The sequence below is a fragment of the Trachemys scripta genome, chromosome 7 (assembly GCF_013100865.1).
Source record: "Trachemys scripta elegans isolate TJP31775 chromosome 7, CAS_Tse_1.0, whole genome shotgun sequence".
Classification (NCBI taxonomy): Eukaryota; Metazoa; Chordata; order Testudines; family Emydidae; genus Trachemys; species Trachemys scripta.
The window spans coordinates 49,045,916-49,072,890 of record NC_048304.1 but is presented as its reverse complement, the minus strand read 5'-3'; the positions used below and the strand labels follow the sequence as shown (position 1 = coordinate 49,072,890).

At 59.0% G+C, this 26,975-nt stretch overlaps 1 protein-coding gene across 3 annotated transcripts in view; it reads left to right on the top strand.

The window, feature by feature from the left end:
* SEMA3B (semaphorin 3B) overlaps positions 1 to 26,975 on the top strand; it is a 51,920-nt gene that overhangs the window by 4,965 nt on the left and 19,980 nt on the right. The window contains exons 1-8 of one of the 3 annotated variants that reach the window (XM_034776226.1): positions 421 to 637; positions 7,455 to 7,567; positions 12,230 to 12,371; positions 19,187 to 19,344; positions 20,021 to 20,083; positions 25,376 to 25,495; positions 25,818 to 25,911; positions 26,514 to 26,633. In XM_034776226.1, coding sequence (XP_034632117.1) covers positions 12,278 to 12,371; positions 19,187 to 19,344; positions 20,021 to 20,083; positions 25,376 to 25,495; positions 25,818 to 25,911; positions 26,514 to 26,633 — 649 coding nt within the window. In that variant the 5' untranslated portion in view covers positions 421 to 637; positions 7,455 to 7,567; positions 12,230 to 12,277. Of the gene's footprint in view, positions 1 to 420; positions 638 to 7,454; positions 7,568 to 12,229; positions 12,372 to 19,186; positions 19,345 to 20,020; positions 20,084 to 25,375; positions 25,496 to 25,817; positions 25,912 to 26,513; positions 26,634 to 26,975 lie in introns of those variants that run through there. The other 2 variants (XM_034776227.1, XM_034776228.1) reach the window with 2 other exon arrangements.

Sequence of the window (26,975 nt, the reverse complement as noted above, 5' to 3'; positions counted from 1 at the left end):
GTGCATTGAGGGTACAATGTAGGGTGTGGGGGTGCAGGAGGAGGTGAGCGCTAGGGGATGCCCTGGAGGTGCAGGGGATGCGCTGGGGGTCGATGAGGGTGTGGGGGTGCACTGGGGATACAGAGGTGTGTGCTGGGGGACGATGAGGAGTGTGAGGGTGTGCTGGGGTGCAGGAGAAAGGGTACACTAGCGGGTGCGATGAGGGGTGTGGGGTGCGATGAGGGGTGTGGGGGTGCAAGGGGGTACAGCAGGAGGGGGCGCTAGGGGGTGCCCTGGGAGTGCAGGGAGGTGCGCACGCCCTAGCTTTACAGCTCGGCAGGGCCCCAGCCCACTGCCCAGGGAGCGTTTCCCCCTCCGCCCCTGCAGCCTGCAGGCCGGGCAGCGCCCCCTTTAAGCGCCGGGAGGGAGCCGCCCTGCCTGTGGCTGCGCTGGGCGCTCCCCTCCCCTTGGCCCCGCCGGTCCCCGGGGTTGGAGCCAGCAGCAGCAGTCACCGCGGAGGCTCAGGCCGGGTTCGAGGAGCGGCGCCGAGCGCACGGCAGCCTGGGACTCCAGCTGCGTCCTGCCGGCTCCTTCCAGCGCCCCGAGCCTGCCCCTGCTGCTCTGAGTTCGGGGCCCCCGGGGGCCCGCGGCGAGTCAGGTTGGTTTCCCTCCTTCCCGGTCCACGCGGGCTCTGCAGCGCTGCCTGCCCGAGGGGCGGCCACAGGCGGGAGGCGCAGCCCCGATTCGGGGCGCCGGGGAGGGCCCGGGCTGGGCTTCCTCCTCCCTCTGCTGTAGCCCTCTTGGGGTCCCCCAGGCGGGCGATGGGTCCCTGCCGGCCAGCCCTGGCGCAGAGGCAGCGCTCGGAGCAGGTGCTGCGGACGGAGCCTTTCCCCAGAGCCGCTGGTTTCCTACTCCTGCGGGGCGGTGAACGCCACGGTGAGGGGCGCGAGGTGGCTCAGCGCGGAGAGGATTGGGCGGGGAGCAGCGGACGGAGAGATCCTGGGGGGTGCAGAGGGACCATGTGTGGGTGCTGCGGGGAGCGATGGCGAGGCGTGTGGTGTAGTGGTTAGAGGGGACCGGGGATGGACGTCATAGAATCATAGAATATCCCTAAATGGCCCCCTCAAAGATTGAACTCCGGACTCCTGGGTTCTATTCCTGGCTCTTGGAGGCGGTGTGGGTGCAGGAGCTAGGGACTGAGGAGACCTGGTTTGAATTCCCAGCTCTGTCCTTCCTGTGTGAGCCTGGGCAGTCACCCCACTCCCTGTCTCAGTTTCCCTGGCTGTGCAATGCAAGTGCCCCATGTACAGCACTTTGAGTTGAGCGCCTGTTAGGGCTGGATCGGGTGTGCGTAGGGGCAAGGGCACAGAGTCCGGGATCAGACTGGGGCTACCAGTCCCTCCTGGGGGCTGGGGCTGAGGCAGAGATGTCAGAGCCAGGTGCTCTGGCCTTCAGGGCTGTACAATGCAGTTAAGTCTCTTAGGAGAGTGACCGGCTTTCCCAGCGTCAGCACTTCCCTAGGCAGCTCCAGAACCAGGCTTGGGGGGATGGGACAGAGACAGGCCCAGGGGTGAGCTCTGTGATAGATACAGGCTCTGCCTGTTGCTCCCCCATTTCAGTGCCACCCCTCTCTCTGACAGTGCTGTAGTACTGAGGGGCCTGGATGCCAGGGGATGGTGAGGGGGCTGGAGGGAGCAGAGGGCCCCAGCACCCTCTGCCGGCTCCCAGCAGTGATCTGGCGTGTCCAGTGTGGAAAAGGCTGTTTGGGCAAGAAAACTGGGTCCCCAGGGGCTGATTCTGGCAGATCTAGGGTCTGAGCAGGTGTGTGGGGGAGGCGGAGGGGAGAGTAGCTTAACTCCCTGCAACCCCCCTGCTGTCTACAGTGTCCCCCCGTCCCATCATTCTCCTCCCCCAATCTGGTGGCAGGCCTCTGGGGAAGGCACAGATGGCTGGTCTTGAGGCGTTTGGGGCTGGGAGCCATGCTAGTGCAGAGGAGGGGGCTGCAGGGGCAAAGCAGGAGGGGGAATGCTGTGGGGGTGGGGGCTAGATAGTGAGCGAGGCTTCTAGGGTAGAGCCAGGGCACCTGCAGAGAAGGCAGGTTGCCCTCCACCACAGCCATCGCCCCCAGTCTCCAACCTCCCATCCAGCAATGCCATGTACTGCCTTGCTGGCCTTGATTCCCTTCCTCCTGCTTCCCCCAGAGCAGGCGGCTCATCGAGGGGTCTGTCCCAGGCCCAGAGGGGGGCGTTTTTAAGCATGCTGGGTTCACAGTTGCACCCAGTGCTGGCCTTGACAACCAGCAGCTCGTGTGGGCTCTGGGGTGAGGGGGCAGGACTGTGGCCTTCCCAGCTGACTTCTATTTTGCCTGTCACCCGATCCCATAAAACACTTTTACAGCCTTTCAAGTGTACAGCAGTTCACAGGCTGGCACCGGCCCGAGCCCCGCCAGCCAGCCACAGCCTCACTGGAGTTTGCTTTAAAGAGACAGCGTGCGTCCTTTGGCCAGTGGGGAGCAGGGAGCACATCCTGTGAGAACAGCACTGTCTCGGAAAGGAGCAACGTCTCAGGGGGTGTCCCACCACCCTCCAGGAAACTGGACTGGAATGGGAGGTGTGTGTGTGACGCCTCACTCCTCTGTTCTCACGGGAGAACAAGTGTCACCTAGCTGGATTATTCTGCGCTCTGTATTGCTGTGGTGCCCACACAGGCATTACCTGCTCGATGGAATGCGTGTTATTCTGGTCAATCAGTAACGAGACCTTCCATTTCTCTAGGGAATTATATCAAAGTCCATCCATCCATCTCCATACACACACACCCATCCATCCATCCATCCATCTCCATACACACACACCCATCCATCCATCCATCCCCGTGCGCACACACACATACATACATACATCTGTCCATCCCTATACATACCTGTCTATTTCTCTATCCCCCTTCAGACCCACCTACCATCAAAATGCAGCTGCCTCTGTGGAACAACACTACTCAATGGGGGGCGAGTGGTTTTTTTCATGGGGGAAGGGAGTGAAGAAAATCTTCCCCACCAAGGGGGCAGAACTGGAATGTGGTTTGGCTGGGACACTGGGATTAGCACTTACAGGATCACGGGATTTTTTTAATGACTGCGATGGGCTGTTAGTCATGGCAGAGGGCTAATGAGTGCTCACAGATCTCGCAGCAGGGTTTCTTTGGGAATGGGCAGTGATTCTATCCTCTAGGGGCAGTTTAGTCGCCCACCCACACATGCCATGCTGAGAAGCTGTTGACTCCTGTGACTAAGGACACAGCTGGGCACAGGGTGAGAAGCTGGCAGCCTCTGAGCCTTCCCTATCTGGCTAAGGACCATTGACACCTGCCTTGTGTAGGGAGGTGAACGCCACCTGTGCAGGGAAGTGGGAGATGTGTTGGCAGGTATTTTCGTGGGGTGCTGGCTGGAGGCTGCAGTGGGTGGCGGCTGGCCAGGAAAGGAAGATGCTAAGAGGTAACAGTAATTGTAGTTTTGTTATTTCTCGGTTCTCCCCTGCTACCTGCAGCTCCTCTTGGTCTGTAAGTGTCATGACCCCACGCCCCACAGTGTTCCTGAAGAGGTCAAATCAGGCTCTTTCAGGCACTGACCTGTGCTGCGCTGCCTCCCCTCCCCCGGCAAATTGGCCCCCTGCAGCTTGACCAATGGCCAGTCGCTGTTATGGCTGGTGATGGCCTTGCAGACAGTTTTGGGTCTCATAGACTCATAGACTCATAGACTTTAAGGTCAGAAGGGACCATTATGATCATCTGGTCTGACCCCCTGCATGCTGCAGGCCATAAAACCGTCCCTACCCCTTCCCTGGACTCTGCTGTTGAAGTCCCCAATCCTGTTTTAGGTGACTTCAATTGGCAGAAACCCTCCTGCTAGAGATCCCTGCCCCATGCTGCGGAGGAAGGCGAAAAACCTCCAGAGGCTCAGCCAATCTGCCCTGGAGGAAAATTCCTTCCCGACCCCAAATATGGCGATCAGTAAGACCCCGAGCATATAGGCAAGAGTCTCCAGCCTGACCCCTGTCGGCCATTATACAATTTACCTACCATTTCTTGGTTTTCCTTGACTACTATGTTTTACCATTAAACCATTCCCTCCATAAATTTATCTAACTTAATCTTAAAACCAGACAGGTCCGTCGCCCCCACCGTTTCCCTCGGAAGGCCGTTCCAATATTTCACCCCTCTGACGGTCAGAAACCTGCGTCTAATTTCAAGCCTGAACCTCCCCACGGCCAGTTTATATCCATTCGTTCTCGTATCCACATTAGTACTAAGCTGGAATAATTCTTCTCCCTCCCTCGTATTAATCCCTCTAATATAGTTAAAGATAGCAATCATATCCCCCCTCAGCCTTCGCTTTGTCAGACTAAACAACCCAAGCTCCTCTAGTCTCTTTTCATACGACAGGTTTTCCATTCCTCTGATCATCCTAGTGGCCCTTCTCTGCACCCGTTCCAGTTTAAGTTCATCTTTTTTAAACATGGGAGACCAGAACTGCACACAGTACTCCAAATGAGGTCCCCCTGGCTGCATGTCCTCAAGCTGATTTGAATTAATTGTTCAGTCTGGGGTTCTGAGAGTCACAGGGTCCATCACTGGAGAGAAACCAGGACCTGCCACATTTCTTCCCACGCCCCCCTGCCTTTTCCTAAAACTGTGTTTTCACTAGGAATTTATAGTGTGGACAGATCTAGAGGTCACAGCTCGACCAGCCCCCGCTGTGCCAGGCGCTGTACAAACCTGGAAGAAGCTGCCAGGCTAAAAGACAAGACCTTGATGATTCAATTTCAAGTTGTCCAGCATGATCAGGGGTGGATTGTTTGGTTTTGCAGGGGCAGGGGAGTTGTTTAGCTAATGAATGTACCATGGGGTTATGCAATTAATCCCGGGGGCAAATGACACCCCCCCCCCCCCCAGCTCCAGTATGAAAGTGACCGGATGATGTTCAGAGCTGTCGGCATGCTCGCCTGCGTCTGCTGCTAACCAAAGCTGCTCTCGGCTTCACCAGAAATGGGGCATGAGCTAAGGCGCGCCTCTGCTGATTTCATGGGGTGTTAGATTGGGCCCGGGGACAGCCGAGCCATGAAAAGTCAGATGTGACTCTGAGGCGGCAGCCAAGTGTTTTGATGTGTCCCAGCCCCCGTGTGACTGGCCTACCCAGACTCCCAGATCAGGAGCTGGTTCCCATCTTGTTCAGGTTTTGAAGGGTCAGATGCTGTGGGGGGAGGCTCCCCCCAAGAGCTGCAGGGGGCCCCTGCATCCCAGGGAGTCACTGCCGTGCCATCTCCATGACTATGGGCAGAAATTACAGGCTTCCTTCCCCAGCAGTGACGCTGGCCTCTCCCCGGGCTCCGGTGTTGAGCTCTCCTGGCTGCCATACCGGTGCTGCGAGCCTCAGACCCGCGGTGCGGGCACATCCCCCGATGGCTGCAGGCATTGGCTGGGCTGGGGGACTGAAAAGCAGGCGCCCCTGTGGCTGAGATGCTAGGGTCCTTGCAGAGCCGATTTATGCTTTGCATGCGTCACCTGAGGCAGATCGTGGCTCGCCGGCTTGGTCAACTGGTGGGGGTTGCACATTGCTCTGGGATGGGCAGCAAGCTGCGTCTCTTACCTACAGTCCACAGGTCCTAGCCCTGGACCCCTGAGAGCAGCTTCCAGGCAGTGAGGGCACAGATTGATCTCCAGCATAGCAGCCACGTCTTCAGCCCAGGGCATGGAATGGCCTCCAGGCGGCAGGGGGTCGTGGCGCATGGCACAGATGGCGTGATGCAGCATCGCAGTGCTGGGCCATGGTGATTTGATTCCCTGAGCAAAAGCCAGGAGGTGGCCACCTGCCTGCCCGGCAGCCGCTTCACTAGGCTCAGCCCTGCCTGGCAGAGGAGAAAGATGTTACATATGTATAGATGTTACCTTCCTAAGTACTGGAACCAAGGAGTCCTGGTGCCCGGGCCCCTGCTGTAACCACTACACTACACTTCCCAAGCAAGAGATGGGGATAGGTCCCAGACTCCCAGGAGTCCTGGCTCCCAGCCCCACAAATCTCCTCTCCCTCCCAGAGCTGGGGAGAGAACCCAGGAATCCTGACTCCCAGCTCTCCCCCCGCCCCAGCAGGCAGCTCCCGGCACTGCGGCCTGCCCAGTGCCTCCGCAGCTGGCGAACTGCACCTCCGTGTGTGAGCCCTGATGACTCGGGCTGCCCCCCGCCCAGTCCAGGGAACTGATGCTATGGGAAAAGAGGCCGTGTTTTCTTGGCCGTCTTCTCCTTCTCCTCCAGTCGAAGGAGGCAGCTGCTTCCAGGCAATCGCATGGGGGAATTTTCTGCTTTTTGATCTAAAGCGAAGCGCAAGCTGCTTTGGCTGGAGCAGCCCAGCCTGGCGGGGTGTGGGACAGCAAGCGTGGAGGGGAACAGAATCCATTCCAGGGGGCTCAAGAATTCAGATCCAGTGGTTTTTCTCACCCTCGTTCCCCATGGACTCCCAGGGCAGAGAGCTCGCTGGTTGCCTGATTCAGATGCAGACCCATGGCCCCTGGAGTAGCTCTGGAAGATGCCCTGTGCTGGCTCCGTAATTGCTTTGGGAAGTTGATGTCACTTAATCACAGTCAATGCAAGGAAGCCATTGCACAAGCCGCATTGGCTGTGATGCTGCGGTCTGTTCCCTTGGCAGAGGAGCAGGACAGGATCGGGAAATAATTTCTCAGGTGGTGTGGGGGAGGGAAGCCAGGAGGATGAAACTCAAAGGGGGATTCACTCCCAGGTGCGGGGGTGGGGCCTAGCAGCCCTGCTCTGCTAAGCTTCTGTCTGGCAGTGGTTAGTGGGCCTCATTCTGCTCTCCTTTGCACCTGCTGACCCTCATGGACTGCCCAGGGGCAGCATAGAGCAGCATTTAGCCTCTTCTGTGTCTAATCAAATGATATCGGACAGATAATCCAGCCGTGATGGGGCTTGGGCACCGATCCAGCAAGCATTCTAAAGTTACTCGCATCAGAATGTCATCCAGCCCTTCTTGTCCGTACCTCCCAAAGGTGGGGGAAACTGAGGCACAGAGCAGGGATGTGGCTTGCCCAGGGTCACATGGCCAGTCAGTGATCAGACTGCCTCAGCCTGGTCTGCTCCTCGTGCATGGGGCAAGCCGCAATTGACTCCACAGGGCTCTGGGAGAAGAGAACTAACTGGGGCTGTGGGAGACTTGGGTTCAATTCCCAGCTCTGCCACAGACTTTCAGTGTGGCCTTGGCTAAGCTACTCTCTGTGCCTCTGTTTTCCCTCTGTGAAATGGGGCATGAGCCCTGCCCTGTTGTTCAGTAGATACGTAAAAGGTGGTGGGTTGAGCTGCTCAGACACTGTGGCTGCTGGGGGGTCAGCCGGGCACATAGCCTGAGACTGAAATATTTTAGAATCATCTTTTGTCCTGACATTGCACGTCATATGGATTATTGTTTTCCCCAGGCTGTCTCATGAAACACTCTCCTCAGCCACGTGCTGCTAACGGCGCCGAAGATCCTTCAGCCCAGGCGGATCTAGTCTGATCTCTTGCATAATGCAGCCAGAGAACCGAAGGGGTAATGAAATCCAGACAGGTTGCTTTTCTGCTGGAGGCCACTGGGTGGCATTGTATGTGTGGCTGGGGATGAACGGGGTATTTGCTGGAGGCAGACAAAGCAAACCTAGGGCAAGTGCTTCCAACCATAAAACTTTGCTCAAGAAAGAGTTAAGGCTAGAACTGTGGTTTAAGAGGGCCCGGCGGACTCCCTGGTGCAATATTACTCTAACTTTGACACCGTTATGCTAGAAACTCTGGAAATGAACAGCCAAGCCAGTGCCTGCCCCACCCAGCCACCTCACCGTCTGATCCTGTCCCCTCATTCATCCTATCCACATGACCTTAACTCTGCCCCCTGAAATTTGCAAAGATACATGCAAAGGTAGAAATAAGCAGTGCCTGGAAGCTCATTGAGACTCATACCCTATTCAAGGGATATGCTCCCAATAGGCTGCGGCCCACACCCTGCAAGCAGTCTTCGTAAGTTCACTTACCCGGGTAAGGCCCATAATGTTCCCCACTAGCAAGAAAGCGACATGCAAGAGTTACTCTGCGATGTAGTTAAAAATACAGACTTGCAAGGTCAATGGGCGTGAACGTAAAACCTACACGGCCATATAATCGACGCACTTCATAACAGCAAACCGCTCATTCACAGAAATATTCTTCTCCACCCACACAGCAGCCTGTGACATGAGAGAGAACTCTGGCCTAACAATGTGCTCCCACTGTATTCCTTCTGAAATTATTATTACATGTTTAATAAGCAATATGTAACCTACTGCAGCGATAACGGAACAGAGCAAAGGAGCAGGTTTCACCTCATTGAGCAGTGTGAGTCGGGGTAGTGCGGCAAACTATCGAGCATCGTCACTCTGCCTGGATCTCTTTATTGTGCATTTCCAGGTGTTGACATCTGAGGGCTTTTTCAGGGGTAGGATCTGGGCAGAGAAAGTGTAAAGAGGTTTCAGGAGAGCATTACAGCCTCTGGCTTCTGCTCAGCCAAACTCGCTTGGTTTGAATGGAGGGCTGGGTTGGAGAATTTCCCGTGGCTTGTCTTATTAGCGAGAACCAAAGATTAAAATCAAGTGCTCCTCCAACGTTCACAGGCAGGCTCTGCACCGGTACCTCTGGGTCTGATGCCGTGCAGAGTGGAGAGGCTGTTTGCTGGCCTCTTGTATGGGTTGTGCCTGGGTCCCCCTGAGGGAGCTTGGGCTATTGCTGCAGTCCCAGGGGGTGTGGACTGGTGGACAGACCACTGGGCTAGGACTCTGTAGCTGTGGGTCAACCATTGATCTGCTGAGTGACCGTGGGCAGGTCACGTCCCCTCGCTGGGCCTCAGTTTCCCTGCCCGTCCTTTGTCTTGTCCCTTTAGATTGCCGGCTTTTTCTTGGCCCAGTGCCCAGATGTTCCAGGCTGCTGTATCGCTGTGATGCTCAGTTGATCTCAGCTTATCGGGGAAGCTCAGTACTCAGACCAGAGAGGAATGGGTTCCTTCGCTGTTTGCTTTATGGCCCCGTGTCACACTGAGCTTAGAGTGGCTTTAGTGGGAGGCTGGGGAATGCCAGCACGTTCCCAGATGCACCGTTTGTTCTGGTGGCGGTGCCGCTGCAGTCACGTACCAGAGCAGCCTCCAACCCTTTCTTCCCTTCTGCCCTCCAAGCTGCCCACTGCGGTTTGGGGGAGGGGATAGGCTTTAATCCACACTGGAAACATGTGAGGCTTAAAGTTTTCTCTCTAGAAGTTTTTAAACACGTGGGGTGAAAGCTGGGGGCTGTGGGGCCAGGTTTCCATCCTTAGAGTCCTTAACGTGGGTCAAGTTACGAGGAGATTTAGTTGGGGTTGGTCCTGTTTTGAGCAGGGGGTTGGACTAGATGACCTCCTGAGGTCTCTTCCAATCCTAATCATCTATGATAAGTCCTCTCTCTTCCCTGTCCCCTCTGTGCCCCCCAAAATACCCCACCTGCTCCCCTGATTCCCTTTCAATCCCCCTCCACACTCCTCCAGTCTCCTGCTGTCCTAACCCCACTAGACCCTGGCCCTCTTTGCCTCTGCCACCATCTTTGTGACCACCACCCCCCCTGCTTCACCACCAGACCTCTGCCCCTCTGGATTTGTCCCCTAGCCTCTTGTCATCCCTGTTTCCCCCCCACACACACACACTCATGAGGGTGTATCTAGGGGCAGCAGCAGCTCAAGTTCCAATTTTAAATCCTGCTGTGTAGATGTCTTTGCTGATCTCTTTCCCCCCAACCTCCCTGTGGAATTCTATTGTGGAGGGGGATTTCAAGGGGATTGCTTTGTGTCAAATCAGAGCTGTGACAGGAAGCTCCTGGCTTTAGCTTGAATAATGTCACAGCTCCATAATGCAGTAATGTAGAGGCTAATGCAAATGTGTGCCATTGCCCTCTGCTGGAGGACGTCAGAATTGCACGCCTATATGTCATAAGCCCTAGATTGTGTGCCTTCAATGGTGATTCTCCGTTAGCTCTGGGGGTCAGCACTGAGCTCAAAGTGGGTACAGAGGGGTCTTTCTGCTCCAATTCACTCCTTCCTTCCAGCCCATCTGCAGATGTTGCATTTCCCTTGGGGAATACAATGGTTTCATCATCCCCTTTGGTTATGCATGGCAGTTTTCCGCTGTCCTTTGCATAGCCACTTCTGCAATGCAGCTTTGCATTCCCGGCTCAGTCTCTTTGTCTCTCGCTGCTTGTAATGCAAAGACCTTTTGTTGGCTGGTTTGCGTTCAGTTGGCATGGGGAGCAGCGCTGGCCACTGCGAACCAGCAGGGGGCACTCAATGACACAAAACCTGGCTGTTCTTGTAGGCCCTACTTTAAAGGAGACAGCTGAGAAGTGGCTGACATTAAAATATGTAAATAAATAAAAATAAACTCAGCCCAAGTTGCTAATATGAGGTCAGGCACTGGAGTTTTCAGTGCTGCTACATTAATCCCCAATTGCAATTTGGCCCTGTTGTGTTAGGTGCTGTGCAAATGGGTCATCAGCTACTGTCACTGGCCAAAGAGCATATCATCGAAACAGCTGAGGGGTAGGAGCTGAAGTGACTTGCCTGGGCTCTCACAGTAGGTCAGTGGTAGAGCTGGGATTAGAACCAGGGGTCCTGACCCCTTGCCTCCTGCTCTACCCGCTGGTTGGCACTGCCTCGCTAATTGCTCCATTGTAACTGAGCTGATCTTCGCAAGGGGGGTTCACAGCAGCTGGTCAGGAAGCAGTTTCCTCAACCCGCAAATAGTTTTGAGAGTTCACATTTTTTTCCCCAACTCGAGTGAGGAGGAAAAGTGGAAATCTCGGAAATATTTGCAAATTGAAACACTGATTTTTTTTTTTTTTTCCATTTTGGGTCAATTGAAATGTTTCCTTTAAAATATTTCCTTGTCCCTCTCTACTTGGCACTGGTGAGGCCCCAGCGGGAGTACTGTGTCTGGTTCTGGGCCCACAGGAGAGCAACAAAAACGGTTGGTTTAGAAAACCTGACCTGTGAGGAAAAGTTAAAAAAAAACTGGGCATGTTTAGTCTTGAGAAAAGAAACCAGAGGGGGGAACCTGTTAATACTTTTCATTACGTTAAGGGCTGTTATAAGGAGGATGAGGATAGATTGTTCTCCGTGGCCACTGACAGTAGGACAAGAAGTAATGGGATTAAGCTGCAGCAAGTGCGATTTTGGGGTTCAATATTAGAAAAAACTGTCTAACTATCACAGTAGTTCAGCTCTGGAACAGGCGTCCAAGGGAGGTTGTGGAATCCCTGTCAGTGGAGGTTTTTAAGAACAGGTCAGACAAACCCCTGTCAGGGCTGATCTAGGGTTACTTGGTCCTGCCTGAGCACAGGGGGCTGGAGTTGACGGCTTCTTGAGGTCCCCTCCACCCCTGCACTCCTGTGGTTCTATGATTTCCACCTTTTTTTAATCTTTGTTTTTAGTCTAGTTTGCTTCAATTTAGAAAGGAAAAGTGGCTTTGAACCAGCAAATTGGAATTTTTCATTTCAAAACTGTCAAAACAACCCGATGGCAAGTTTGAAACTTTTTTCCGAGCTGGGAGATTGGCCGAGCCCGGCCCTGCTTCGGGTACAGTTCCAGTTTCAATGAATTGGCATCTTCTGACAAAACACAATGAGTCACAAAATCCCCGCCCGGCCCTAGTGCTCGGCCATGTCGGTTCCGCATAAGCCCAGCTCAGCTGGGCTCCAGATGTGCAGAACCCAACGGGGGCTCCTGGCCCAGATGTGGCAATTCTCAGCAGGCCAGATGCAGATCCTGCCAGGAGGCCACGTGGGCATGCTCCGATGCCAGATCTGACCCACCTGCTGTTTACCAAGCGAGTGCCAATGTGCCCGGATCAGAGAGGGGCTGGCCTGGGTGTAAACAGCTGCGCAAGGTGCAGGGTGAGCGAGTCTCCATCTCGGCCCCTCATCCAGAACAGAAACCCCTCCAGCTGCTGGCTTTGGTGGGGTCCTCTCACTGCAAGGGTTGGACGGATCTGGCCCAAGTCCCTCCCAGCCACCTGCCCCACTCCAGGGAGAGCAGGAGGAATGTGTGTCTTGCCAAGGGTCATTTCTCCTCCCCTGAGGCGGACTCTGAAATCACCCTCCCCCCCCCCCACGCCTTGGGGAGGGGGCTGTAATCTGAGCTCACTGTCTCCCTCGCTCCTCTGCCTTTCCAGCTGTCTGAGGCTCAGAGTCCAGCCTGCGGAGGAGCTGGAAAAGTGACCATGATCCCCGCGCTGCTGCTGCTGTTGCTCCGGATCCTGGGCGGATGGGGCAGGATGGCTGGCCCCCACCCCAGGCTCAGACTGTCCTTCCAAGGTAAGCACAGCGCGGCCCAGGTGCTGTCTGAGGAAAGAGGTCCCGGCCGGAGCACGCGGATCCATGGGATCCCCATCCTGCCACCAGGCCTCGGGGAGGGTGTGTGTGTGAATGACCCGGTTGGATCTGTAGGGGTGTCTCGTGGGCTGCACCTCCCCGCGCCCTGTGAGAAAGGTGGTCGCGCGGAACCCTTTTGGCATCTCTTATCCAAGCTGTATCCGGAAACCCACGCCCGAGTTAAACAATACGGGACGCAGTGATGAATGACAGATTCCCACAGGACGGTTTCCGCCATCAGCCACCACTGGCATAAATCCTGTTGCTCTGCTGACTGCCGAGGAGTCCAGGCCATATTCTGATCTCGGTTGCGTCAGCAGGTGCAAATCCTGAGCCAGCCAGTGGAATTACTCTGGATTTCGGCCAGGGTAACCAGGATCAGGTTCTGACTCTGTGTTTGGTGAATACGGTACATTAAAGCCTCCAATCCCAGAGACAGAAGAAGGTGTATTTTCCTGGAAACGAAAGCTGCCCTCCCATAGCTGTCCCGCCATGCCCTGCAGCATGCGGGGTGGCATTAGGAAGTGGCGTTGGCGTAGGCTTTTGTGATCAGTATTCAGGCTGGATTCCTAGCAGCAGCCTTGGGAGCTAGATCCCCAGCAGGCCGAGCCACGGGTAACTGTAAAGTGACTTCAGCAGAGCTGTGCCGGTTGGTGCCAGCTGGGGATCCGGCCCTCAGGGCTTGGCTGCAGCTTACGCGGGTGACCCCCAGCAGGCAGAGTTCTGGGAGGGATTATGGGGCTTTGGGCTGGGCCGTGTATGGCACCAGGAGGGCCTTTCTTGTGGGGTTCTGGCTGGGATCAGAGCCAGCCTAAGTGAAGCGAATGCTCTGTCCAACCCGAGGGGCAGGTGGGGGCTTGCGATGAATTCTTATTACAGCCATGCCAGGCCTCCCAGTAGCGTGTAGTGCCCCTTGCCCCTGCCAGGCTGACACTGGGCCAGCTCCGCACCCGGGCCGGGGGCTCCAGCTGACGCTGTAGAGAGAGCATGGGGTGCAGAGATGCTGCATCCCCCTTGGTGGCCCGGGAATGCCCACGGGCAGGCAGCAACGTCATCCACAGCACTCTGTCCCCGCACGCATGAACCCTGTCAGTGCTGCAGGCCAGCCCAGGAGCTGGACTTCTGCAGCCTGGCTGGACGCCCCACTGTGCGGGGGCCTGGCCTGCCCCATTCATTGTGGATGGTTGATGTTGCTGGGGGAGCAGCTGCCTTTCCATCTGGCGGTGGGGGCAGGGCTATAACTTGGGTCACCTCCCCCATCACCGCCTCCCCCCCACACACACACACACACAGCTCCTCAGGTAGGATCTGGATTTCAGCTCAAGGAGATGTGAACTCTCCCCCTTTGCCCACACCCCAGCCTGTGATTGCCCCATCTTTGGAAGGTCTCAGGGTTACATTTTCAAAGCAAGAGGAAAGGGGGTTACCCCCAGCCCAGCCTGTACACCCTGCCCTGCTGGGACATGTATATGTCTCGGGAGCTGGCTGGCTCGAGGAGGGGATCTGGACCTTTTCATCTCCAGGTCCCCAGTTCTGATCCGGCCCTGGAGCAGGGGGGACTGGCTGGCCCCAGGTTTGGGAAGTGCAGTCCTGAGCAGCTGCTCTCCGATTCACCCCAGGGTGCAAGTGACCCCTGGCATTTCCCAGGGGTTAATGACCATGTGACATGGGTTCGGGGGTGGGAGGTAGCAGGTGTCCCCCAGCCCCTACCCTTTAGGCAGCCTTGTCCCCTTGCTGGAAGCCTCAAACCCAAGGAGCAGCTGGGGGGTGGAGACATCTTCCCCTCTTGCTCCTTACAGGACCCTCCTGGGGCAGGTGGGGGTGGGGCTGGCCCTGCTGCTTCAGCTCTCTGGAGAGGGGCCTGGAGGGCTGGAGCCGGCCCCTCTCAGCAGCAGGAAGAAAGGGGCCTTCACAGGGGTGATGCTGTGGAATGAGTGGAAGCCATGCAGCCCACCCCCCCCCCCCAGGCACAGCTACAGACAGCCTCTTGCTGCCCCATGCCCGCTGACCCCAGCTCCACCAGGAGCCCAGGGCGCTTAAGGAGCTGGGGCACGGCAATGGGCTGGGCTGCAGCAGTGCCTGGGCTCAGCGCTGATCCCCCACGCAGCGTGCCAAGGGGCCTGGTGCTCGCTGGCCTCGGCACCGAGGTGCCTCCTGGCTTTGGGGGCCGGTGCAGGCCCTGGTGCCCTTGGGGGCCGGGGAGGGCTCTGGTGCCCTTATGGACTGCTCTGACTCCCTCCCCCCCAGCACTGGGAGCTGCCAGGGAGGGTGGCATGAGGCCATTATGCCAGAGAGCACCCCTCACCCCAGGGTACCCTACCACTGGGCAGATCAATCCAGTTCTGGCCCCTTCCCACGGCCAGGGCAGCACACAGGAGCTGGGGTGTAGCCCAAAACAGGGCTCTGTGTCCTCCCTCCTGGGAGATGAGGTGGCTGGGGCAATCAGTGGCAGGGTGCTGCCGCGCTGAGAGCGGAGGCCTCCGGGAGGCCTTTGCCCTTTCCACTAATTTGTCCATCAGCCAGAAACTCATTAAAGAGGTATGTGGGGGGGGATGGGGGCTGCCTTTTGAGCGGTTTCCAGAATAGTTGCTAAGCAGCAGCGTGGGGTTGCTGGGTTACCTCACGTGATGCCAGTCCTTGAATGCTCCCAGTCAAGTCCCTGAGCAGCCGGTGTCAGGCAGGATTGAACCAAAGGGGAAATGGCCGGCGTGGGACAGGGAAGGGTTCACTGTGATATGTGGGGGAGCTGCTGGCTTCTCCAGCCCCAGCCTCTCTCAGTAGGGGGCACTGCGGGGAGCGGGGCAGGAGCACTGGCTGTGGGGCCTCAGCCTCTCCCAGCAGGGGGCGCTGTGGGACACGGGCAGGGGCGCTGGCTGTCAGTGTCCCCAGTCCCACCTAAGTGTGTTTGCTCCCAGTTCCTGTATCTGCTGCAGTACTATCACACCTGGTTTCAGCAGTGTGTCACTGACCCCTGGATTGGACCCTCACCCCCATCCCCACTTTAGAAGTGGGCCCAGCTCGGGGAGCAGCAGTGCCTTTTTCCCAGGTGTCCCACTGCTGGACAGGGGCCATGGCTGCCAGGCTGAGGGTCCCTCATACTTGGAGCTGGGACTGTCTCCCCACTGGGAGGAGACCTAGCTGGGCTAGCCCGTGGGCAGCCAGGGCAGTGCGAGTCCATGCCTAACCAGCAGAGCCTGGGGATTGCTTGTGGTCCCTTCTAGCCATACTGACTAGAGAGGAATGTGAAACTGACCAGCCTGGCTTCGCTCTCCTGTCCAGTTAGAGCTGAGAGGCCGTGGAGCAGGCGGGCGATTGTCCCCTCGTGTCCTGGCAGCAGAGGGAACCTGCCAGCCTTGTGCGAAAGGAAAGCCACAAGAGGCAGTGGGGTACTAGGCACAGGCTCCTCCCTGTGTGCCCCCTCCCCCCCCACTGCATTGAGCCCTCCCCTCCTTAGGCTGGCTCCAGGGGGGGGGGTGCAGGCAGGGCCTGGGCTGGTGCGGCAGCAAGAAGGGCAGCAAGAAGGCGTCAGAGCGCAGGGAAGGATGTGCTGGCACAGTGGGGGAGGAGGCAGGAAGGGGTGGCCTGGGAGGGGGCATGGAGCAGTGGGGGAGGGGCAGTGGGGTGGCCTGGCAGTGGGGGAGGGGATGGGCTGATGCTGCAGGGGAGGGGAATATGGGGTGAGCTGGCACAGTGGAGGGGGCTGGGAGCAGTGAGGGAGGGGGAAGAGAGAGGGTGGGCTGGCACCGCAGGGAGGCGGATGTGGAGTGAGCTGGCAGAGTGGGGTGGGGGCAGAGGGGGGGGTGAACTGGCGCTGCGGGGGAGGGGGCAGAGACCTGGCTGGACTCTGGCCCCTGAGCCATGCTGGGCTGTGTGGTCCCTGCAGGCGCCTCTGGCAAAGGCAGCCTGTCCCCTGCAAGTTGCTCTCCCCCGCCTCCCCACAATGGCCCGTTTGTTCCTGCGGGGGCCAGCAGATCAGGCACTGTGGGGCCTCTTCTCTGAGGAACAGCCTGTTGTGCTGTGCTGCCACTGATGTGGTGAAGCTGGTGGGGGGAGGGGGTGCCAGGACAGAGGATCCAGGGACAAGCCAGGGATGCTGAGGGAAGCAGCAGCCCCTGGGTACCCCCTTCACCCCATGCACCCTCTGACCATTCTTAGATGTCCCCAGCCAGGGCAGGCTGAGCAGGCCTGTGGGGTGAACAGCTGCCACAGCCCATCTTCTGGGATCATGGCATCCAGCTGACTGCCTCCCCCAGGGACCTGGGGGTTCTCTGTGCTGGGGTGCCCCATACATTCAGAGCCACCAGTGTCCAGTCCCGCTCAGTGCCTCTGTTTCTCCTCCCCGGTCTATTTAGATTGTGAGTGCTGGGGACTCTCTCTCACTCAGGGTCTGGCACAATGGGGCCTCTAACTGCTCCCCTAAGGCACAGCACTGTGCCCAGGTGCCTGCTGGGCAGGGAAGCCCTCTCACCAGTGCCATGGTCCCTGGGTATCCTGATGCCAGGCAACATTACTTATGGGGCACCTGGCCCTGAAGGATTAATTCCTTCTGCAGGAGACTTTGCTGGCCAGCTCTGGGGGACAGCAATGCCAGTGTTGGCAGCACTGGGACCGGATCCAGGGGTAATTCCACAGCCTCTGCCTTCCCTGACATTTAACCCTGCCAGGAGGCAGCTGGCCTGGCCCTGTACTCCCTAACCCAGGGCTCCAGCCTCTGTATTAACCTCTTCAGTGCTGCCTCTGGCATGGACTAAGCACAGCTCCGGGGCTGCGGGCCGGCCTGCAGACACTGCCAGCCCCAGCGTGCCTGAGCTGCACACAGCCTACGGTATGAAATCCTATGGAGAACAGCGGGGGCTAAATGGGAAACATTAACTCTTGGGGTGACATGAGTGTTGTTGGGTCTGCCTTCTGGAAAGGGAGTGGGGTCTAGTGGTTAGAGCATGGGGGTGGGGGATTGGGAGGACTCCTGGGTTCTATCTCTAGCATTGGGAGGGGAGTGGAATCTAGTGGTTAGAGCAGGGCAGCTGGGAGTCAGGACTCCTGGGTTCTGTCCCCAGCCCTGGGAGGGGAATGGGGTCACCTTCCTATTGGAGGAGAAATTAGTGACACGGAGTGTTGGTTGTGTTGTTAGGGTGACTTGTTTACGTGCATGCCTCAGTCTTTGAACTGAGATGGTCAGTCAGCATGCAGGGCAGTCCCTTCTCCCAGCAATCTCAACCGAAGGGCAGCGTTCAGCTCCCAGGAGCAACTCAGCCTTGAGAAGTGACTCCAGTTAGAGCCCACGGCAGAGCAGATCCTCTCTCTTCCTGCTCACACACTCCTTCTCTGCTCAAGCTGCCTCTACGCAGACCCCGTATTACTACAATGCATGTCTTCCCAAGACTCAAAACTTGCTCGTGCACTCAGAGAAAACAATCAGAAGCCTTGACAGCATCACCTGCTGATGCCAATCCCAGCGGTGTGACTGTGTCACCCTCTGGTGGTGCACATATGGCTGGGGAGGTGGGCTCAGTGGGTTAATGTTCATTCCCGGGGAGCGATGTCCCCATGTTCATTGCCAGTCAGAGAGTGCTACCTGGCCCCATAGCAGCACAGTGCTCGTTTCAAAGCTTCCAGAGGGCTGGGCTGGCTCCCACACGACTCATGTGCAAGAGACTTTGTTCCTGGGTCTCCACCCCAATTGTCTGAGTTGGAAAAGCACCAGAAATGGGGGTGATCTCTCTGATCCCATTGGAGCCCCCAGAACTTTGAGGGGGGGCAGCAGCCCTAATGGGCATCCACCGTGTTTATTTCACTCCGAAGAGAGCAATCCACCAGTGGTTAGAGCAGGGGACTGGGGCTCAGGACTGCTGGGTTCTATTCCTGGCTCAGGGAGGAGAGTGAGGTTTTCTGGTTAAAGCAGGGGACTGGGAGTCAGGACTCCTGGGTCCTATTCCTGGGGGCGGGGGGAAGGGGGTCTGATAGGATGGGTTACAATGGGGGGGCTAAGGGCCAGGACTCCTGGGTTCTATCCCTGGCTCTGGGAGGGGAGTGGTGTCTTGTGGTTAAAGCAGGGAACTGGAAGTCAGGATTCCTGGGTTCTTTTCCCACCTGTGACCGTATCCTTGGATATGTCTACACTGCGATAACTTAGAGCCCAGATCAGCTGGTTCAGGCTCACGGGGCTAAAAGCAGTGTAGACATTCAGGCTCCGGCTGGAGCCCAGTTTCTGAGACCCCCACCCCCTTGGTGGAGTCCCAGAGCCCAGGCTCCAGCCCCAGCCCAAATGCCTATCCCGCAATTTTCCAGCCCCACAGCCCAAGCCCAAGCCAGCTGCCCCGGGCCAGTCCCAGCCGCATTGCGGCTCTTTCACTGCAGCGGAGACACAACCCCGGTGGCCCAGCTCTCAGAGGGGCAGTGCTCATGGCTGCATGCTGGCTGCCCTGCTCTGAAAAAGCGGGCCCCCAGCGCTGTTTGAAACTGACCGCAGTGGCACCCAGGGCAAGTCCTGTGCGGCAGGTGCCAGGAACCAGATGATCTGCGTGTGGGGCTTGGGGCGGCGCTGTTCTCTGGGCCTGTGCTGGCGTCCCTGACACTGGCCATCTCCAAAGCCCAGATCCACAGAGGTGCCTAACTCCCATGGGAGGGTGGGTGTCTAAATACCTTTGAGGACCCAGGCCTGGGGTCTTTGCATTCCATTCCCTTGGCCTGTGATCCCGGAGAGAAGCTGAGAGCCAGGGCAGAGCCGGCCTGATCCCAGCCCCCATGTCTCCCTGCAGAGTTAAAAGTGCGCCATGGGCTGCGCACCTATGGGCTGGAGCGCTCCTGCTGCTACGAGGCGCTGCTCCTGGACGAGGAGCGGGGCCGGCTCTTCGTGGGCGGCAAGAACCACCTGGCCTCCCTGAGCCTGGACAACATCAGCAAGCAGGACAAGAAGGTGACTGCTGCACAGCAGAGGGCGGAGGGATCCGGGCACCCACCGTGGGGAGGGGCAGTGGGCAGAGGCGCCCACTCGAGAGGCGACATTGCTGGCATTCCAGCTGCCTCGCCTCACCTCCCCATGAAATCGCCCGTAACGACCGTCCAGCTTGGAAGCCGCGGTGGGGGTGGGGGGGTTGGCTGATGCCTTCGCTGCTGGGACCTTGAGTCCCCACCACAGCTGCTGGAGGAGCCCCTGCTCCCAAGGCACCGCGTGTCTTGCGTTGCATGTCTTGAGCGTACTGGTGCTCAGCTGGGCAGGCACAGCCCTGCCCAAAGAGGTGCTGAGGACTGGCACGCTCGAGCCACTTCTCCAGGCTGCTCTGGCTGCTGCTGTTCCAGGGCATGGGATGGAGAGGGGAATTGGGAGCCCCTGTACATGGGGCATGGTGGGGCGCATTGTCAGGGCAGGGGCCTCATTCTGCCTCCAGGGATGCTGCCCCTCAGTTCCTGGTGTGAACCGAGTTGGGAGGGTCTCGGCCTTACGCTCCACAGGCTGACCCTCCCGAGCCCAGCACCACAGTTCATGCAGGAACTCGGGGCTGGGCTGGCAGGGGGCTGCAGGTTGGGATTGAGGGGCCCATGGGGGGAGAGGGAGATGCCTCTCCCTGATCTGTCCCGCTCTCTTCCCGCAGATCCACTGGCCGGCGCCTGTGGAGTGGAGGGAGGAATGCAACTGGGCCGGCAAAGACATCAACGTAAGTGCTCCGGCCAGGCTGAGCTGGGGGTGATTTAACTTAGGGGGGTGGGCAGGCTTCCCTACTGACCCCGGAGCGCCCGCCCTGGCTGTGCAGGGGTTGCCAGCCCCCCGTGCCCTGCAGGGGTTTCAAGCCTGGCCTTTGAGTTGGGCACCATGGAGCGGCTCCCCACAGCACCTTGTCACAGCGATGGAGCCCTGCTCTGACCACCATCCCCTGGCCTGGTCTGTTTGGGGGCATCCTGTGTGGTGCCCAGTGCGGAGAGTGGGCAGCCCAGCACTTCCCCATGGGAGCCAAGTGTGTTGGGCAGGGTCAGAAGTGTTTGGGGTCTGCCCCCCGTTCAGTGGAGACGGGACACCCTGTTCATATCTCCCCTGCTCTGAGGCAGGGCATGGGGCCTCGTGGAGCCCAGATCTCTTGGCCCCAGGCCACCTGGGGTCCCATGACAGGCTGGGGTGAGACCACATCTGACTCACAGGGGGCTGGCCAAGGGGCACAAGAACAGTGTGGGGTGAGCAGGCTGCCACGGGGTGAGGCCACTGCCCCCAATGGTTCTGCCAGCCCCAACGGTGAGGGGCCCCAAGGACTAGGCGATGCCAAGGCACCCAAAGTGGCCCAGCCAGTGTGCTTTTGGGAGGGGCCCCTGTGGGGCTCGGGGTGACATGGCCCCCCCCTTCCATTGATCCCCACAGAGGGAGGCTCTTGATCCCCATTGGGCAGGGGTGACCCCTTGGGGGGCAAAAGGGGTCTTTCCCTGCCCCCTTGCTGTGGCACTGGGAGGACCAAGCCGGAGGCTACCCACCAGCCTCTCTGCTCCTATTGGGCAGCATGGGCCATGCCATCCGGGGACCTTGCCCCGCTCTGACCAGGCCACTGCCCTCCCTGGAGATAGACAAGGCCTGGGCACCGGGACCTGCCCCTGGCTCGTGTAGTGGGGGGTTCCCAGAGCCGCTAGCACATAGCAGCAGGGCCTGCAGGGGGTGGGGGGAGGCTTAACACTGCCGGGGGGCCAGGGTCTCTTCGGGGAGCCCCCTGGGCTGGGATGCGGGGAGGAGGAACCATCCTGGCAGGCTGCTGGGAACTGTCCGGGGGTTGGGAAGTAGTCCCGGCCAAGGGGGGGATCAGTGCAGTGATGCAGAGGGGCAGCAGTCAGCAGGCTGCGGGACACGTCGTGGGTACCGAGTCCCCCTGAGCTGAGGGATCCCCCGGGGGCCAATTGCTGCAAGGCTGGGCCCAGGCTGGATCAGGCCCAGGCAGGATCAGATCCAGGGAAGCCTGAGGCTGGAGAGGGGGAGGCTGATCCAGGCAGCTGGGAAGATGGTGGGTGAAATCCCAGCCCCACGGCAGTTGGAGGCTGAGCTCCTATGGGGTGGCCGTGCCTGAGTGACTGTTTATTGAGCATTTAACCCCTTCACTGCTGGACACCTGCCTGCCACTTTCCAGCACGAACTTTGCTCTTCAGAGCCTTGTCCATGCCCGGCAGAGGGGGAAGGGATCCCGGGATCCTCCCCGAGGCCCCAGTACCAGCTACTGACGGGTGCTGCCCCTCCCTCCACTCCCCCCACCTCACCTTCATCAATCAAGTGGCTGGGAGAAACAAGGGCCGATTGTTTGCCTGGCTGGGCAAGTGCTGGGCCTGTCTGCTGGGCTGGGGTGGGGGTGGTTGTGGGTCACAGCCCCAGGTGCTCCCCGAGGGGTGCTTTGTGTTTTCCTGCCCCAGTGCACTCTGCAATGCCTGGTGGCAGTGTGTAGGCAGGATTGGGGGGGGGCGGTCCTCTGGATGGATGCGGAGGGGGGGGGTGGGTTGAGCTGGGAGGTGAAGGGGATCGAGGAGTTTTTGCAGCCTGGGCTCCTCCCAGGGACCTTGGGCTAGTCGTTGCCTCGCTCTGGGCCTCAGTTTCCCCACCATGAAATGGGGATAATATTTCCCTATCTCCCTCTACTGGTGCCCCTCAATCCCACCAGGTGGGAGGCAGGAGGGCCCCGGGCAGGGTGGGAAGGGGCAGGCAGGGCTGAGGGCAGGGGGCAGGAGGGGCCCAAGCAGGGTGGGGGCTGGGGGCAGGAGGGGCCCAGGGAGGGCTGAGGGCAGGCAGCAGGAGGGCCCAGGGCGGGGCTGGGGGGTGGGCGGCAGGAGGGGGCAGGGCAGGGCTGGGGGGTGGGCAGAGGAGGGGCTGGGCAGGGGCAGGTGGGTGGCAGGAGGGGCCTGGGCAGGGCTGGGGGCAGGTGGCAGGAGGGGCCTGGACAGGGCTGTGGGCAGGAGGGGTAGGGTGGTGCTGCATGGCATACTGGTCTGGCTGGACATGGCCATGGCGACTTCACTCCCATCTGGTTTCCTGCCGGCAGCGCTGAGCCTTGCTCCTGCATTGGGGTGAAAGGGCAGCAAACAAGCAGCCTGAGGCCTGTTTGTCTGTCTAGGGGCGCTGACCGGCCCCTGCTAATGCTGGCCCCACTGTTTATCCAGCCACTGCCCTTAGAGGAGACATTGGACAGAAGTAGCCTTGCAAGTGCTCTTGCTCCTGGTCGGCTCTGCCCTCTGCCAGGGTCCCTGGGGCCAGATTCAGCTCCTGGGGCTCTGTGACCCCCCCCCACCCCCTGCAGCTGGGGATAGCTGGGGAGGAAGCCAAGGGCTGGGCTAGCAGGGACTGCAGGTCGGGATTGAGGAGGGCCACCAGCAGAGTTGGGGGGAGCCCAGGGCTGGGATAGCAGGGGGCTGTGGGTCGGGAGTGAGGGGCACCGGCAGGGCTGTGGGGGGAGCCAGGGGCTGCAGGTCAGGATTGAGGAGGGGCACCGGCAGAGCTGTCAGCAGATCCCAGGGCTGGGCAAGCAGGGGGCTGCGGATCAGGATTGAGGACATTGGCAGAGCTGGGGGACAGCAGGGAGGGGGTCCAGGACTGCAGTATCATAGAATCATAGAATATCAGGGTTGGAAGGAACCTCAGGAGGTCATCTAGTCCAACCCCCTGCTCAAAGCAGGACCAATTCCCAACTAAATCATCCCAGCCAGGACTTTGTCAAGCCTGACCTTAAAAACCTCTAAGGAAGGAGATTCCACCACCTCCCTAGGTAACCCATTCCAGTGCTTCACCACCCTCCTAGTGAAAAAGGTTTTCCTAATATCCAACCTAAACCTCCCCCACTGCAACTTGAGACCATTACTCCTTGTTCTGTCATCTGGTACCACCGAGAACAGTCTAGATCCATCCTCTTTGGAACCCCCTTTCAGGTAGTTGAAAATAGCTATCAAATCTTCCCTCATTCTTCTCTTCTGGAGACTAAACAATCCCAGTTCCCTCAGCCTCTCCTCATAAGTCATGTGCTCCAGCCCCCTAATCCATTTTTGTTGCCCTCCGCTGGACTCTTTCCAATTTTTCCACATCCTTCTTGTAGTGTGGGGCCCAGAACTGGACACAGTACTCCAGATGAGGCCTCACCAGTGTCGAATAAAGGGGAATGATCATGTCCCTCGATCTGCTGGCAATGCCCCTACTTATACAGCCCAAAATGCCGTTAGCCTTCTTGGCAACAAGGGCACACTGTTGACTCATATCCAGCTTCTCGTCCACTGTAACCCCTAGGTCCTTTTCTGCAGAACTGCTTCCTAGCCATTCGGTCCCTAGTCTGTAACAGTGAATGGGATTCTTCCGTCCTAAGTGCAGGACTCTGCACTTGTCCTTGTTGAACCTCATCAGGTTTCTTTTGGCCCAATCCTCTAATTTGTCTAGGTCCCTCTGTATCCTATCCCTACCCTCCAGCGTATCTACCACTCCTCCCAGTTTAGTGTCATTTGCAAACTTGCTGAGAGTGCAGTCCACGCCATCCTCCAGATCATTAATGAAGATATTGAACAAAACCGGCCCCAGGACCGGGGCACTCCGCTTGATACCAGCTGCCAACTAGACATGGAGCCATTGATCACTACCCATTGAGCCCGACGATCTAGCCAGCTTTCTATCCACCTTACAGTCCATTCATCCAGCCCATACTTCTTTAACTTGCCGGCAAGAATACTGTGGCAGCTCAACTCCAGGCTGGAAGTGTAGGGTTGGGGTGCCCAGCCCGGCCATTCCCTTCCCTTAGGTTCTCATTAGTGTTACTCATTTTCCAGGAGCTGTCGGACCCTCACTCTGAGTCATGTGAGGATCTCCTGATAGCGCCCTCTCCTGGCGCCACGGCCCTGCCCACGGCACCAACAGGGCCATGATAAGTAGCAACGAGCGGAGGCTCAGGCATGCGTGTCTGGGCCCTGGGTGGCACCATCTGTGCCATGGCCTGGTGCCCTGATCTGTCCCGCATGCAGCTATTACCCAAGCGGCAGGGACTGGGGCGGCACCTGGTGCCCCCCCTGCTCCAGGAGCAGTGCCACTGCTCTTGGGGTTCCCTTCTCCCCAGCCCACTGGCCTGGCTAGTGGGGGTTGAGGTCACACCCCAGCTGGGGCAGCACCTGCCTGAGAAGGGAATTCCAGACGGACAGGCCCTGCCGCTCACCAGGCACCAGGCCCAGGTGACTCAGGGCTGGGATGGAACATCCCTGTCCACACACCTGAGAACAGTGAATCACTGCCCCGGGCGGGGCCCCTCTGCCCTGGGGGCAGCTCTGGGGGGGGACCGGCCTGGATCTTTGTGCCCCTGGAATGGCTCAGGGCAACCGCAGGGGAGAAGGATCAGCCTGGATTCCCATCGCCAGCTGCCCTGGTGTATGAGTCAGCGTGGGAGGCCTTGGCCTGGGGGCTCCTTGTGTGGGGCAGGAGCTCCCCCACAGCCAGCACTCCTGCCCCACTCACCACAGTGCCCCCTGCTAGGAGAGGCTGGGGCTACTGGGAATTCAGTGTGTTTCTGAGACAGGTGCGGGGGAGTGAGCAGTCTTTGGGCCGTGCTGCAATGAGAGCCTGTTGGCCAGGGACACTAGCACCCCCAGAGGCGTAGCAGGGAGCCAGCGTCCCAGCCTCCAACTCCTGGCCATGGATCCCAACGCTTGAACCTTGCATTCCAGGGGCCAGAGCAGAGGGGCCAGAGGGCCAGCTGGAGCCCTGGGCTCAGACGTGTTGTTGGCCAAACCCACCCAGAAACTCCAAGGGGGCTGTTGCTTTGGTCTCAGCCCTGTGAGCTGTATCCTGGGGGAGCTGTGGGTCCGGGGCAGCCGCTGCCCTGCCCAGGACAGATAGAGGGGAGCCCACAGAGAGCTGGGCAAAGTGTTGACCAGGGTGGTGCCAGCTATGGGGGCGCAGGGGGGAACATGCCCCCGCCAGGCCCCGCCCCACTCACCCCCATCTCCCTTCACCCCATGTCTTTCAGGCCGAGTGTATGAACTTCATCAAGATCCTGCACCTGTACAACCGCACCCACCTATACGCCTGCGGCACGGGCGCCTTCCACCCCACCTGCGCCTTCGTGGAGGTCGGCCAGCGCATGGAGGTAGGCCCGGCGGCACCCCTACTAAGGGACAAATGAGAGATGGTCTCCCAGCCCCAACGCCCAGGGTATCCCCTGCCCCCCACCTGCCCTGCAGGGGCCAAATCTGGGGCAGATGGGACCGCTACCTCTAATAGAATCATAGAATACCAAGATTGGAAGGGACTGCAGGAGGTCATCTAGTCCAACCCCCTGCTCGAAGCAGGACCAATCCCCAACTAAATCAACTAAATCGGGGGGCGGGGGATGGGGGGGATGGTTCTGTTAGCAGCCTTGGCCCCAGACACCCCTGCCATTGCTGACGTGCTTCGTTCCCTCTCTCTAGGAGCCCGTCTTTAAGCTGGATCCTGCAGCCATGGAGGACGGCAAAGGGAAGAGCCCGTACGACCCGCGGCACGTGGCTGCCTCGGTGCTCGTGGGTAAGAGCGATGGCCCTGAGCTGGCACGTGGGGCCCTCTGTATCGTCTGCTGGGCCCTGCTGACTGCCACATGCCCCTGCCCCTGCCCCTCCCCACAGCACCCTCTACTGGGAGAGGCTGGGTCTGGAGTAGCTGGGAGCTCCCCCCACAGCCAGCACTCCTATCCAACTCCCCACAGCGCCCCCTAAGGGAAGAGGCTGGGCTGGCTGAGACACTGCTGGCTTGTGCCCTCTGGGGGGTGCTGAGGGCAAGATGCCAGTTCTGTGCAGAGCCAGTACACAGGAGCCCCTGTGGGTCACCGGGGACTGTCCCAGCAGAGGAATCTGAGCCTTGAACTCACCACTGAGATGGGGAGGAGGGGTGAGCGGGGCCCAGGTGGTGGGAGCCGGGGATTCACTTGTTAACCCCCTGATCCCCCGGGGGTGCCCCTGTAAATTCCCCCCCTCCAGTGACGTCTGGTGAGGAGCGTGGAGCGGATCCCTTGGCTGTCTGAGGAGCAGGGCGCCCGGCCTTTCTCTTGGCGATGAGGCAGGGGGAGGTAGGCAGGGAGGACTGGGCATGCCCGTGTTTAATGCCCCCGACCCCTCTGATCCCTGCCCCAGGGGAGGAGCTGTATTCTGGGGTGGCCACCGACCTGATGGGCCGCGACTTCACCATCTTCCGCAGCCTGGGGCTGCGCCCATCCATCCGTACCGAGCAGCACGACTCCCGCTGGCTCAACGGTCAGTGCCAGGGCTAGGGGGGTTTCTGGGGAGGGGGGTGAGGCCCAGGAACGTAATCCTGCTGCTGCCCAGGGGCCGATCCCTCGGCTCGAGGATGCTGGGCCGCGTCCTGAGTGTGGTGAGTTTGGCAGCCTCAGCCAAGCCCCTAGTGAATTTCACTCCCTGTCACAGACTCGTCCGGGCCCAGCTCCGGCTCAGCCCCCTGCGCGATGGGTGGGGGAGGCTCCCAGATCTGAGCATGCCAGTCGCTGGGCACAGGTGGGAACAGTAACGTCACGGGGAAGGCAGAGCTGGGCCCTGAGTGTCTGTCTCTGGGGGGAGATTTCAGAACTCGGGAGCAGG